General features: G+C 34.8%; 1 protein-coding gene across 4 annotated transcripts; it reads right to left on the bottom strand.

Annotated features, from left to right (window-relative positions):
• Window positions 1–96: 96 nt before the first annotated feature.
• On the bottom strand, window positions 97–11,592 carry LOC108218656 (phototropin-1). Of its 4 annotated transcripts, none has more exons than XM_017391696.2 (24): window positions 11,458–11,592; window positions 9,640–10,139; window positions 9,209–9,377; window positions 8,829–9,011; window positions 7,435–7,526; window positions 7,072–7,348; window positions 6,725–6,974; window positions 6,487–6,557; window positions 6,156–6,262; window positions 5,844–5,893; window positions 5,649–5,753; window positions 5,500–5,559; window positions 5,310–5,399; window positions 5,005–5,081; window positions 3,286–3,370; window positions 2,935–3,015; window positions 2,482–2,585; window positions 2,242–2,291; window positions 1,787–1,893; window positions 1,503–1,679; window positions 1,287–1,338; window positions 952–1,064; window positions 688–828; window positions 97–567 (listed from the first exon to the last, which is right to left on the bottom strand). In XM_017391696.2, the coding sequence occupies exons 2-24, from the start codon at window positions 10,133–10,135 to the stop codon at window positions 463–465; spliced, it is 3,042 nt and encodes a 1,013-aa protein (XP_017247185.1). In that variant the 5' UTR covers window positions 10,136–10,139; window positions 11,458–11,592; the 3' UTR covers window positions 97–462. The 4 variants fall into 4 exon arrangements, with proteins under 4 accessions (XP_017247185.1, XP_017247183.1, XP_017247184.1 ...); XM_017391694.2 differs by lacking the exon at window positions 11,458–11,592 and adding an exon at window positions 11,411–11,430; XM_017391695.2 differs by lacking the exon at window positions 11,458–11,592 and adding an exon at window positions 10,963–11,149.
• Between the last annotated feature and the right edge of the window lie 3,824 nt (window positions 11,593–15,416).

The following is a 15,416-nucleotide window of genomic DNA, read 5'->3' on the forward strand; positions in this document are numbered from 1 at the left end:
AAACATTCTCTGAAAGCTGTATGCATCTGACCCTAGTTTCCAGTTTCAAAATATTATAAAAGATGCTAGATTACGAAAAGTAAAGGATAGCAAATATAATTCTAACAATCCACGATCTTTATGAAAATACTGGCAACTTATGTACATTACTTCTTATTATGAGAATTTGTATCAAGTTATCAACAATTTTGAGGAAGAAACTATAACAATGGTACCACCACTTCATTCCCTAAAATATCTGCTTACAGAGAGTGTTACTACCCAGGTAAACACCATATACATTAGTTTTCCTGTACTGCCAAGAACTTCCGTAACATATTAAAGTAATGAACAGGCTCAATGTGGCAACATATATGCATTAAAACAATATGTATCTTCAAGAAAATCAGAACATGAACCGGAGACTTTTATATGTTGGCAGTTCGCACAGGCTGCACTTAGAATGGAGCATAAAGGAGTGATTTAGAAAATATTCGTTTGAAGATCTTGTAGCCCAGGATCGACCTTTTCAGCTTTTGCTTCCGCTTCTATCAGCTCGAAAAGAGGAGAATCAAGCTTAGGAGGGCTCTGTAAAATGAATACTGCATATGTTAGCCACTTAAATTTTCTTTCATGAAAACCAACAAAACAATGAAGTGTGCAGTGAACCATGAGAAATGCACGTGTTATGGTTCCTAATTAAAATACCTGACAACGAACTAGAGCCCAATTGATTCCATGGAAGAATGGATGTTGCTTAATTTCGTTTGCACCTTCACGAGCTCCCAATCTGTTTTTAGGATCTTTGTGTAACAACCGATATATCAACTGCTTTGCCTGAAGACTCACCTGTACGAATGAAGAGTACTTTACTATCACAGATGATACTTCTTCGATATATGCTTTCAGATCATTTCTTTCTCTTATAGTATGTATAATATTGTTGGAAAGTACCATAATAAACAGACTTACCACTTTACTTCCTGGAAATTTAATATCTTTCTGCAGAACATTGGCAAAAGTTCTTTGCCTGGTCTTTCCTCTAAATGGTGTATATCCATAGAGCATTTCATATAGAAGAACCCCTACAGTAATATATAATGTATCAGCCTAGATAGTTATGATGTTAACAAATTACATATTAGACGTCTCTATAAGTATGCATATCATCTTTTTGTTTCTTTCTAAATATGCATATCATCTATGTTTTGGCACTGATAACTTAATCCAAAGGTAATCTATATTCAAGACCATGTGTTAGTGAGTATGAAAGATCCATATTTATACTTGAGTCAAAAGTAACTTACCAAGAGCCCACCAGTCCACTGCGCTAGTATGACCTGCTCCTGATATAATTTCCTGAAGATCAGAATGCTCTGATGAGAGACAGAGATAAGTGCTTTGCTTTTGTTTACAAGGTTGTCTTATGGATAAAAGATTTAAATTTAGAAAACAACAGATATCTGTGAATCTTCATTTAATAAGAAAAGTGCCTAACAACAGTGTTTTATAAAAGAACAAACCGGAGCTATGTATTCTTCAGTTCCAACAAAAGAGTTTGACGCTCGCATTGGTTCAGCCATAAAGATGGGATCCGGTTGACCTTTCTGATGTGTATTGCGCAAGATAGGGTACAGTTCTTTTGTATCCTTAGTCTTCTTCTTTTTCTTTTTCTTATCAGTGATCTCAGGAATTAAAAGCTACAAACAAAACATGAACTTCACTTCTGAAAACATCCTAGGCAAGAAATTAACAATATAACAAGGATACAATGAACTTAGCCTAAAGCAAGGAATAGCAGACACACCTGTGGCTTGCAGGATGTTAAACAGGACAAATCAAAATCTGTTAACACCACGTGTCCGTTTTGCTGGATCAAAATATTTTCAGGCTTCAAATCTCTGTAAATAATGCCTGGGTAGAAATTTAAATACAGACAGGAAACTTGTCACACATATGATACTTTTTCTATTTTCTTTGATGGATAATAAAATTAAGCATTTGATTGACAATGACACATCTAGGAGAATGTTTCTGTAACCTTCTTTAATATGTTATTGATACTTCCAAATTTGATTGACAAAAGAAAGAGTGCAGTCAGATTCTTAATTGGAAACATCATAGGTTTTCTTACTTAATAATCTTTTAAAAAAGAATTTACTATGGATTTTTCTGATGAGAAACACAATAGAAAAGTCATCTACTTTCATTCAGCGAGCCAAACCATGAAGATATTATAGACAGAATGAAAGTGAGCCGTACCTTGACAATGAAGGTACTCTAAAGCCACAACTACTTCGGCAGCAAAGAACCTGCATGCAAGAGGATATCAAAACAAAATCAAATTTATATCATTTTCCACAAAAATCACATTTTTGACTTAGTTTTCTTAAAGAGAGCGCCGCGGATGGCGTATACATGATTGGTTGCATACTGAATTTAGATTTTATAGCCAGCAAGGCACTAATCTAATATGCCAAAAATCATCTTTTCTGATATTACCTTACAGCATCTTCCTTCAGCACCTTTGTTGGTTGTCTGTCTAAAAGCACAAACAGCTCTCCTCCGGGGCAATAATCAGTTATAAGACAAATATGTGTTTTGGTCTGCAAGACACGTAAATTAGAATCAAGTTCCTGTTTTAGTCTGGACAACGCATAGTTTTTAATTACTGTCTAGAAGACTTTACATGAACCGGAGAGATAGCCTAATCTTTTTATGTTAACACTGTTCTTACTACAAGCTTCATTTCATATAAGTGAGAAATTATTTGATGAAATCATTATTTACCAACTAAACAGTAATACAGTTTTACATTGAGAATTTATTAATAGGCTAGGTTAAAAGTATTATGCAATTTGGTGGTATACATTGAGTTCCTGCAGCTCTAGTTTACCTTTGTAGTAAACACAAGTATACCCGCAAAACATATTCAATAAAAGTCCCATCTCTCACCTGAAATGAAGCATACAAGGCAGGAAGAAAAGGGTGGTCCAACATGTCTAGGATTTCTCTTTCTGCACAAGCTCTATGGACCTGCAGGAGAAAAATCAAGAAAAGAAAAGAAAAATTGTAAGCATAACCAAGAGACAGAGAGATTAACTTGAAATTGAATAAAAAAGATAGTCTATGTGGAAATACTTTTAATATTTTCTTAGTTAAAGATTTTTAATATGCTCAGTAAAAGGAAACGGCTTTGTCTTTACAGTTATATTATCACAGTCCAGTGAAAGAACATTATGCTGAGGCTAGATCTGGAACAGAAACTTAGGAATGGAAACAGATTTTGAAGTTCAATTTCTATACCTTGTTGCGGTTAAGCATCACACTTTTATCCATGGCTTTCATTGCAAAATATTCACCCGTACCACACAATTCCACCAAATGCACACTGTCATTTCAAAAAGACAGGTTCTTTGCTTATTAAAAATCTGAGGGAGGATAAACTAACTTGTACACAAATAAACTCTTATTCAATAGCATGTAAACTTTGTTTACAGATTTATATACAGATGCAGGAATGATTTTTTCTGTGAGTCGCATGATTATGTGAAAATTGGATTTCATTACAGTTGCAAGCAGCACATGCAGGGATATAAGGCATGATCATGCCAAAATAAGGGAATTACAACTGTGTGGAAGCAGCGGTAGATATATCCAATTATCATCTCCTATTGAATTTAAAACCCTCAGAGCTTTCTCATCTTCTCTTATTCATTCAAGAATTCTCCCTTGTGGATTCAAGTATTGATTTGTGGTTTCAAGGAGTTAAAATGATTGCTCGTGTAAGAGTCCGGTGGATTCAATAATTTATCAATTGAACTCGGAACAGTGCTTCCAAATTCAATCTTGTTTTGGAGGATTAATGATGATTGATCCGAGCTTTCGTATTGCATTAGTTGGCAATGCTTGACATCAGACTCCTGTGTTTTTGGTACTTTGTTACCTGATTGTGACGTGGAACCAAATTACCAAATAAAAAACTGGTTTTACTCCAGCGATAAGTAGTTTGAGTCGTGATTTTCTAGAACTGCCTAACCTGAAAGAGAACAGCTAATGCGTTCCACTAATTGATTTTAACTAAAATGATTGAATTCAAAAAAAAATTTGTGATAGTGATCAAGCTTCTGACAAATCATATAAATAGCAACAACAATAACTAACGACGTACGTACGAACTAGTGCTTCAGTTTAATATACGGTTATTTATATGTGTGTGACTTGAGGAGTTCCTCTGTTGGCTGATGAAGGGTGATAGATTTTTCTATGTGAGCTCATGAAACTTTTTATTTCTCCTTGTTCTTTTAAACTAGAAATATTTATGAGCATAAATCAAGATTTGAATAAAACTATTATATGATCCTGGAGAGAAGTTGCTTAGACCATCTCATTTCTAACATCCCATATCCCACCCGGCAATGAATTGAGCTACCGTATTATCTGTTTTAATATGACTTTATCAATGGAACACAATAATCAGTTATAAGCAACATATGTTTAGCGGAAAAAATTGCTGGATGGTAAAAATCCTAAAATCAGTAATTTTTCCGCTGAAAGATACAGTAATCCCCTGCATTTTCATCAAAAATCTAGGATTAATGCTATCCAGCAGAAAAAGTGATGATAGTATGTTGCATCATACGTATGTCACGGACCTTTAATTAAGATGTCTTTATTTAGCGTTTTTACATTCCTGTGTAAACATATGTATTCTATTATTGAATTACATATACCTAAGAGTTCTCTTCATCTTTTCTTGTGAATTGAAAAATTCTTTCTTATGTACTCAAGGTTTGCCTTTTTAATTCAGGGTGTTAAAAAATTTCTCATGTACAGGTCATTAAATCTCATATTTCAGGGTTTATCAATTAAAATTATGCTTGTTATTTAGGATTAAAGATTATTCATCGTTTCAGTACTGCATCAGTTACAGTACCCAAGACCAACCATATTGTTCAGGTAAATCAGCAAACTCCAAAATACTTTGTAAAAAATAACATAATTTAGCTAGCAAAATTGACAAACCTTCCGGTGTCACCAGATCCCAGAGGTTTTACTGGCCTAAAGTGCTTCAAAGCAAGCTGTTCTCCATTATCAAGAATCTGAAGATGGACCAAGTGAAGAGATCATTAAGATATAATAGTCACAACTGGAATAACAATATTCAACTTTCAAGTTTCTCAGATATATGACACAGATCGAACATTCAAGATATAAGATAGACACATGACAGGAATGAAGCGATTTTTGTTGGATGACAGTATTGTGTCATTTGAACCATTTCGTCACAGTTTCACAGTAGTAAAATACATAAAAACCCGTACATATACCTTCTCAATAGCCTTCCAAGCAGAGCTATCCTTTTTATGAGGTTTAGCATGAACCGTTTTCGAGTGGTTTCTCCATAAATCTTCCGGTTTCTGCAATAGAGATTTTGTTCCAGATATTGTCAACATCATATTCCAATGACTAAGCACCACCTCACAATCACAATTATTGTGTAATTACTAGAATAATTACCGAATTAGCATCTGGAAGTTCTCTCACTGCTTCATCAACGTTCACTGCAGTTTCTTTCACCTAAAATTTGTACAAAAATGAATCATGTAATGTGCAGAGTCAATTACTAGTTACAAAGAACAACAAGAGAATGTTCCTATTGTTAAGACCTGTACTGCGCTCTCTGTAGCAGTTGTCTCGGGTATACAGCTGTGAAGTGGCTCGACATGCTGACTTCCATCTAGTTGTACCCCTATAAAATACTGAACATCTCCCTGCGCATATAATCATATCGACATTACAAATAATCATAAATATGAAATCGAGCATTTGCTAAACTGAAATAGATCACTCCTATACAATACCTTATGATCACGCATAGGCTGCAGATGAAACAGATTCCAGAACTTTTTGCCTAGATAATAAAAATTTAACATAATCAGAGTGATGCAAAATTAGCGACACATGTATATGAATCTAAATGTATCCGAAATACAAAATAGAATACTGTTAATAAGTTTTCCAGATCTTGCAAATTTGCAAGGCATTATACTTCCCCTTGCTCGAAAATCCATTGCTAGGCAGATGAATTATAAAATTGGCAACAGAGAACATGTTGGTAGCTATGGTGTCTAGACTACATTATGAAGCTGAGATTGTAAAGAAATACTAAGTACCAGTTTTGGTGTAGTTGATAAGCTGAACAGTAACTTCCTTCTGGCTATCAATAGCTTCTCTTATTTTTTTTACAGTAGCTGGATCAGTTTCAGGCCCTTGAAGAAACCTGTAAGAGCAGTACATATGAGATCATTCAACCCGGGATCAATGATATAAGTTATAATATGTAAATCTTATGGATTAACTTGCGTCTAGAAAATGTCTAGTCAAGCTTATGACATTACATGGCAGGGCTAAAAACAAATTTTCTTACTTTCTCAAACAAAAAAATAGCAACATTCACTGCATTAACTCATTAAATCTGAAAATAAACCAGTCTAAAATTTGGACCTGCAATTTCTTCCTAAGATTTCTTCACGACTGTACTCTGTCAACTCCAAGAAGCTATCTGATGCAAATATCTGGAAAATAAACAGCCATCGATTGTCAATATATTTTCAATATTTAATTTAGTCGATTCTTACAAACAGAAAAATCCTTAATATATCAGAAACTAGAGATAATAATAACACATGGAAATATAGAATCAAGTAAGCATAAGGATAGTGAATTGCATGCATGATCTTACTATAGGATTATCAGGCAGTCTTGGATCAGTAATGACAAAGTTTTTCTCGATACGTTCAAGAGTAGTAGCAAGATCAAGTCCTTTTCTTTTCTCCTTTTGCTTTACTTTGTCATCCAAACTTCCTGGTCGCTCATCATCACCATTTGGCACACTGATGTCGTCGTCATCATCATCTTCTCCATCTTCAAGAGATAAATCTTTGAACTGATGATCATCACTTTCATTACTAGCTCGTCGTTTCTTAATAATCCTGTAGGTAAACCATAAAGGTTGATATATGCATGTCTAACTAATTAAAAATATACGATTATATTAGCTTGTGAGTTATGCTTGCATGTAGCACATACCCCATGAAAGAATGGCGTCGCGAAGTCTTTTTTGGTTTTTTATCCGGTACTTCATTGATCCTCTGCATTGAGGTCCGGATACCAGCATGAGAGTTTCTCCTAGGAGGAGGAGCTGTCGTAACAGCTGTATAGTACTTGCCAAGACCATCTAATTGATCCTTGTCAGTGCCTTGATCAGATGATCTTCGTATTAGAGGTCGAACATTCATTGATTCAGGCCTTTCCACTGCTTCCAATAGTTCTGTTACAGAAGTCGATGCCATCTCTTTCTGTCGAGCTGCATTGTTTAATTCTCTGTTAATTATTTCCAAACTTTGCCAATTTGTTCTTCAAATAATTATGGTTCAATACACGAGTACTTACCATCGTATCGAATTAAAGATTCAGGTAATCCATTGGGACGGAGCATGTTCTCCTTAGAACCTTCTGTGTGCTTGCTCACCTCCACTTGCATTCTGTACATTCAATTATTTAGAAATAAGTTCATGATTCTTTCAATATACTGCAAGTTCTAACAAATTCTTGACAGTTTAACAACAAGTACTTATTTTCGATACATGAGGCTGGTTATACATTTTTAAGTGGGTTTGTGTGTTAGAAAACAGACACCTGCTAATATATTTACGATTAAATGTTAGTCAGTTACGGTTGGTTATGACCTGATAACTGACGGGTTGTGCATAAGCGCCCAGAGTTTATCTGACCATTGCCATTGACAGGAAAAATGTATAGATGTCGACTATATGACGACGTTTCCATCATTAAATGTCAGAAAAAGTCCTTTTTGAAAGAATAATTAATATTCATATAATTGTACTAAGTTTTTATGGAAGGCTTTGGACTGAGTCGTTTAGGACAGCAACTGTCGAAGCAAATGACAATCTTTATCCAGGTTTATTTCAGATTGGGAGCTGTTTCGTATCAGGTTGTATAAATTCTGAAAGGTCGTGGGAGAATGATAAAAAATCAAGGGAACTAAGCAGGTCCGCACCAGACCCATCGGTATCAAGATAAAAAAATCTAGCAATATCAAGACATAAATTTTATGTGGCCCAAATTGGACAATTAAAGATGCTAGCGTCCAAGAATCTGCTGCTGATTCTATTATTAGTTTGTCATGTTTATTGATCAGAACTCATCCAACGGTGGAGGGGTAGGAAGAAACAAAGACCCACTTTGTTGTTATCCATATCTTGGTGGGATTTGGTGGAATCTAGCAAATACATGAATTATTTGCAGCTGAGAATAAGAATAGCATTGCCACTGCCAGTCTGCCACTTATCACTTTGAGTCATTTAGCTTCTTTACAGTTTACAAGGTCGGGCACTTGGGCCAATAGGCAAATGTATGCCCATTTGACAGTTGGGTATCCCACAAAACGCACACTACTGGTCTACTCCACTGGTAAATGCATATGCTCGTTATCCGATTGCCAGTGGAGTATCCTGTCAGTTATTTTTGTTCTTCTCTTCTTTAAAATCGTCAATTTTGTCACTACTTTTTAAAACACGTAAAATTTGAATTTGGTTTTCACTACTGAACGTCCAGGCTACAGAATTGTGATAAATCAGATGACCATCCAAAATTTATATTTTGATATCCACTTTTTTCCACAAAATGAGCAACTATATAAAATTTTTCTAGAGAGTGTCTACTAGGACTATAATAACTATGATAAGATAATGTCGGCACTATAGTAGTATACATATCAACTTTATGTATGCTTTAAGAAATAGCAACAATGACAGGCAACTGACCCGATGAATTTGAGAGTTTTGCCAGTTTCATCCTTGATAGGAGAAACGGTGAGAAGGTTCCAAAAAGGCGACCCATCTTTCTTGTAATTCAACAGCCTCCCACAATATGTCTTCCCTTCTTGTAGTGCTTCTCTGATCTTTGCCACATCTTCTGGATTCGTATCTGCACCCTGCATGAATCGACTGCCCAAAGACTATTTTTACTAATATTTTCAATGCATTAATATACTACTCCCTAACGGATACCCCTCTACTCTTGGTAACAAGAGTTTGATGGTTCGGATGCTATTAGAGTAGGGATCGTGTAGTAAAATTTATGTAATCGACCATTACTAAAATTTAATTTCAGCCACTAGATACAATTTTATGAAGATACCTACCAGTTTCTGCCAATAACTTCTTTAGGTGTGTAGCCAGTCATTTTAAAGAAACCAGCACTTGCATAGAGTATTGGATAATCTGGCTTTGTTGCATCTGATACTACAAATGTTTGTTGAAAGGCTGATAACGCATCCTTCAAGTCTTCAGACACCCTCGGAATCCCTTTATCTGCATAATTAGATTTATATCAATAAGGCGAACTCATCTCAGACAAAAATTTGGCACTGAAAAATACAAGTTCTGATCATTAATTTCATATATTACAACAATGCTAGAAATATCAAGCATATGTGAGATGATCCCCCAAATAATAATGAGACAATGTGACTATTAACAGAATGGTACACTATCACAACATATTTTGGTACACCATTTATTAGATATTCCAAGGCATGTACTCTGTCTACAGATATTCCTATAATTTTCTTACCTCCATCATCGGATAAATCACCAGAGCTTCTAACTGAGGTACTTGAGTTCTTTCTCGATGTCGAAGCAACAGTTTTATTATTGTTAGGCTCATCACCACCAGAGTTTCTCACCTTGACACCCTTTAACTTTCCAGTCTCATCATCTGTCTTCAGTACTAATCCCCACTCTGCTGCTCTCTGAGCCACAGAACCACCTCCAATGGGGGATTTAAGGCCCTCGTTAATCACCAACTGTGGCGGTGGTGTTGAGTCTTTGAGTGCCATCCATGAGGTGACCTTATCAGAGGCATCATTATGTCTGCCAGAGATATTTTCCGGTGGTTCAGTGCTCTTGTCAGTCCAGTTTTTCCAGGAAGATTGTGGCCGGAAGACTTGGTAATTACTCGGGCGATTATAAGTCGATGGATTGAAGACTTCAAGCGAGCCCCGTGAGTTTCTTGTGGAGGATGATGCTGCCGCTGGTGGAGACATTACTTTGTTCTCTGCATGCTCCATTACTCTGCTTGCTCACAAGTCATAAAAATTATGATTAGAGTTAGAGAGGCCTAGCTAGTCCTGCTAAACCAGAAAAAATATTTAAAGATTTTTTTAATTTCATTATCTTTAATATATATTTCCTGAAGATTGAAGATTTTGTTTGAAAATATCTGTGGACAATATTATTTGACATGCAATTGTCATGGCAACTAGCTAGCATAAATATCAAATTTTTACCAGACTTTCCATCAGACAAGGAGAAGATCAGGGCTATATATGTCATCCTGATAGATAGCTAGAATGCCAACTCATACAACAACCATCACCTCATACTCAATTTGGTGTAGTGAAAATATCTAAGAAGATATCAAATATTACACAAAATGCTCATTGACAACTACATATATTCTCCTTGACAAATAGGTCCTTACTTATCCGAAAACATTGCAGGTCCTTCCCTTGTCAAGATAAATCTACATGCAACACACATAACATGTAATCATCTTATATTAATATATGTGTTATATGAACAATATGGATATACAAGATAGTATAATTTTTCAGTAGGCAAAATTTATTACAATTTTTTAGAAGTATATTCGGGTAGTTCTAGTAAGGCGGACTGCTCATCGACGATGCAAATATATTTAGGTATATTTTGTTAGTAGAAAATTTACTGGAAAATAAGACAATGAAGATTTTTGGCATGTATGAACTCACTTCCTAGAAGAAGTATTTAGCTACAGAAAGAGAAACGTAAAAATATTTGAGTTGGTAGTCACAAGAAAACAAATATTGAAATAAACATGGGGAAATTAATTCTATAAAAAGCATGACAGTGGTACCTGAACTAAAGCTCAGCTTGCAGCTAAATCTGTTCTTGATTTCAGTGCATGTAATGACTAATTATGAGGGTGAGAGGGAGAGAGAGATGGGGGGAGAGCGGGAGAGAGAGGGGGGAGGGAAAGGGGGAGAGGGAGAGAGAGAGAGAGAGAGAGAGAGAGAGAGAGAGAGAGATGTCTATGTTCTGGTAATAAAGTCAGGCACAACACATGCCTAATCTATCTGTATCTGCATGAATTCTCGATGATCATGATTTGATGCAAAGGAATGTTAGTTGTACCATATATTGCATGGATGTACAGACCATAGACAGTACTAGATGCCTTGCATTTGAGTTTCTCAGACACAATGATTTATGGGAAAGAAGTAAGGCTATAGTAGATAGATAAGGAAAATCGCATGAGCAGGACTTGTCCTAAAAATACAAGATATATACAAGAAGAAACATACAGCATGCAACAGAAAAGAAGCCAGCAGTAGGGAGATTTGGTGTTTACCCCAAAAGCCAAGTTACATATTTTCCTCCACACAATCCCAATTGATTCTCCCTCCTAATGTCTTTCTTCAACACATGTGGCTACCAATCTATTACATGTCTGCATCTTCTTTAAGAGCTATTTGTAACATAGATTCTCTTACAACCAACTGGGTATTTGATCAGTTAAGTTAATTTATAGATGATCTCACACTTAGCTAATTTCGAACAAGACTTTGAGTGTTACTCCAACCATTTGGTAGATTAAAGATGCATTTGGTTTTCATCTTTCTCAAATTCCCCCCATAAAAAAAAATGTTTTGCCGAAAAATTATTCCCAAATCTTAGTTGCCAATTTTTCATTAGTTCCAGTCACACTAATAACAATGAGATTGTAAGTATATACATAAATCGTCCAATGAAAATCAATCGTGTGTCTTAATGTGTTGGTAAAAAAATTTGAGATAAGTACTATTCGAATTTATGATCCCGTTATTGTACGTTCTCCAAATTTTTTGTCAAATGGCATGGCATATAGATGAATAATTATAATTAGGTGGTTTATATGCATTGAGCGGCCCTATTATTATCAATTTGAGTGAAATGAATCATACGTTGCCAACTAGATTTAAGAAAAAAATCTGAGATCATTTTTTGAATACCTAACAATTTTCCTGACTATTAAAGAAATAGTTCTTTTGTTTCATCTAAATGGTAAACAGCATTTAAACATGGAACGTAATTTGTGCAAGAAATTCATAAAATACCCACATGACACACACAGTCACTCATTTATGAATATTACGAAGAGACAACAGTAGATGGGGACAGAGAGGAGAGGAAGGTAGGGTAATCGGCACGTGAAGAGGGTTATCTTCTCACCATCAGTGGGGGTCGGAGAATGGAGTCACATCACACACACACAGAAGTCTCTCAAGTTTATACTGTAACATTATAAATGCCCAGATGCATGCTATTGTAGATCACAGTTACTGCTTCATCCACTACAAGTTGGTGTTTTGCTTGTTTTATGTTTAGCTTGCTTTCTTCATTTCCCTTTGATATATTTTATCATTCGATTTTATTTTAAATTTTGGGAAATAAACTTTTGCTTGTTCACACCCTGCATCGCTTTAATGTCCCATTCACAGCATTTCTTAAGGTTACCACGTGATTAAATAACAATATAATTTTTTTAAATGCTATCCGTGAGATCATTTTTAACACCCTTTTTTTTAAGAAAAAAGCGAATTTGCGAATTTCATTAAAAAGAAGAATCCAACAAAACAGTCTCTACCAAACATACAGGAGGGGAGGAGACGTAAAGTCATTATGACGATTAACTATACAAGGTATTCTTGCACTCTCATGTGCTATCATACCTTGATTCCTAACAAAGTGAACGGAAGTTTTTTTTGTTAACCAATATGTGAAAAACAAGCAACTAAATAAAAGTCATTTTTGTGTGTGTATACGACATAATAGTTAGATGAGATAGAAAACAAAGCATATGAACAAATTCGGGTCCAGCGCACAACTGTCTTTTTAAAACGTATTCTCCCCATCGTATCACCGTATGTGTAGAATGATTGTGTAGAACTATTGATCGCTTTGTAGGATAAAATGGATTATGATATCATTGTAGAAGAACGGTACCAACGAGTTAGAAACTGAGCAAGAGAATTATCACCAGAGGAGAGATGATAAAGAAAGGCTGTGACAACTATGTATTTTTAGGGTGATTAACACTAACCACCAATAGAAATATACATAGGTGCAGAGAAACATGCGCGCTACTCTTTTCCATAATTAAATATCATTAATTATTGAATCAATGTAAAACTTACAAGTTACTTTATTCCATAAATTAATCTGAAATAAAATCAAATTAATTTATATATATATATATATATATATATATATATATATATATCAAAATATATATACACCATCAGTTATTCTGAAACAAAATCAAATTAATTTATAACATAATCTTTGAGCCCAAGCCTAGTTGAAAATAATAACTTCCACTACTAAGGAATATCTTTGGATCATCTTATCCCATCCATCCCTTAGTCATAATGCTCAAAATATGACTTGTCAATATAGGACTCATACCCACATTTTCCAACAATCCCCCACATGGGTGAGATTGGTGATCTTAGTAGTACACTAGACAGACAAACAAACAGACACCGGATTTGACTTGGTGATAATGTTTTCGATTAGATATAATATACGATGGGTAGAGAATGCTTCTTGACTCGCTCGATGAAGCATATCGACTTTACTAGTAGACAGTAGACCTGCTTGTCCTTGAACTGTTCGACCGTTTGTGTAAATGATTACATACTTATCACTATATCTCTTCTGACTCGTTTCAGCTCTCATAATTATGTCCATGGAACATTGTCCTAGTTCTGCAAGAGTTTTTAAAGAATTATTCCTCACAATCCTCCTTTAAAGGGGCCCAACTCCTCTCCCACATAGGTGATCTTTATCTTAGGGAGTAATACGAGTTTACTCAATCGAATTCCATGCATTCAAAACTTTGAACTCGATAATTTCATCAAGGATCATTAAAAGCATAAGCTTATCCTCACGATTATAGTCTTTCTTGTCCTTTGAAATCATCCTTTGTTGCTCCTCTCCAACTACAACATAAAGCTTTGTTGGCTTATGTGGTCCATCATAAATCCTGTCAAGGTATTCTAGATCAATAGCTTCCAGAAACATAGCCATCTTCACTTTCCAGGTTGGATATTCAGATTCCCTGAGAATTGGAATCCTTATGGATTCATATCTGCTGACTATTGATGTTTGTGTTTTTTTTAACATGATTGTGTAGCTTTTTTTTTGGATCTTAACTGTTGTGTGTTAACAAATTGGCTCTGATACCAATTACTAGGCCTCAAACCACTATAGAAGGGGGGTTGAATATAGTGGATACAATCAAATTTGAAATATACAACAAACACAAGTAAATTAAAACTTAGTTTCTATTGAATGATAAAAACTATTACAACAGAAATAAATTCCTCTCTTAAAGATGTATGAATATCAATGAGAGCTGCTGGGTTACAAGAATGATGTATCTAGAATTCGACACATATAGTATTAACCTATCGGTGCTTATATACTGCATAGTTACAATCAATCACCTAAGTGATATGCTACAATTCAGCTACATAAAATATATCAATCAGTGATTCTGAAACAATCTACTAAAGTTTGTAATATCTCCGTAACATATCTCATAGATTTAGAACCAATCCGCTCTTGAAAACCAGCTTTGACAAGCTCTGAAGAATATTCTCTATGAGCGAACTTTGACATTCTCAGAATGTGACAAACTCGAATCTTCATATGTAATCTCTTACATCAAACTCTGATTCAAAAATCTGATAACAGATATGGTATCATCAAATACATTTAACACAATATCGTCTTTTAGCCGAAATTTGGTTTCTATTTCTATTTTGGACAAATATGGTTACTCTTGTTATTTGGAAATAATAAATTAGTATACTTTTTAATTCTTCTTTGGTTGCGACTAGTTCCTTGATTGATAATTTATATATGAACAAAATTGCTTCATCTAATGAAACCTTGCACATAACATCAAGAGGTACAAAACATAAATTATCAAAGGAGAATTCCGCTATGTTATGGCAAAAGAAGTTTAGGACATATCTCAAAAGGAAGATTTGAGAGACTTGTGTCACACTGAATACTTGGACCCCTCGATTGTACTAACCTTAATGTTTGTGTAAAATGTATCAAATGAAAACAGACAAACATAATGTTTAGTGCCAATGAGACTACTGATGTCTTACAATTGATATATATTGATATACATGGTCCATTTCCTATAGCTTCTTGGAATGGTCAGCAGTATTTTATCACTTTAATAGACGACTATTCTTGTTATGGGTATTTATAATTAATTCATGAAAAGTCACAGTCTTTGGACATGTTTAA

This window comes from Daucus carota, chromosome 4 (assembly GCF_001625215.2).
Source record: "Daucus carota subsp. sativus chromosome 4, DH1 v3.0, whole genome shotgun sequence".
Taxonomy (NCBI): Eukaryota; Viridiplantae; Streptophyta; class Magnoliopsida; order Apiales; family Apiaceae; genus Daucus; species Daucus carota.

Bases quoted from the DNA above. Each gene is read 5' to 3' on its own strand.
- LOC108218656 (XM_017391694.2), bottom strand. The intron at 9,012-9,208 runs GTAGGTATCTTC...GTCTTTGGGCAG, and splicing joins GAAGTTATTGGCAGAAACTG to TCGATTCATGCAGGGTGCAG. The intron at 5,082-5,309 runs GTATATGTACGG...GTCCATCTTCAG, and splicing joins CTTGGAAGGCTATTGAGAAG to ATTCTTGATAATGGAGAACA.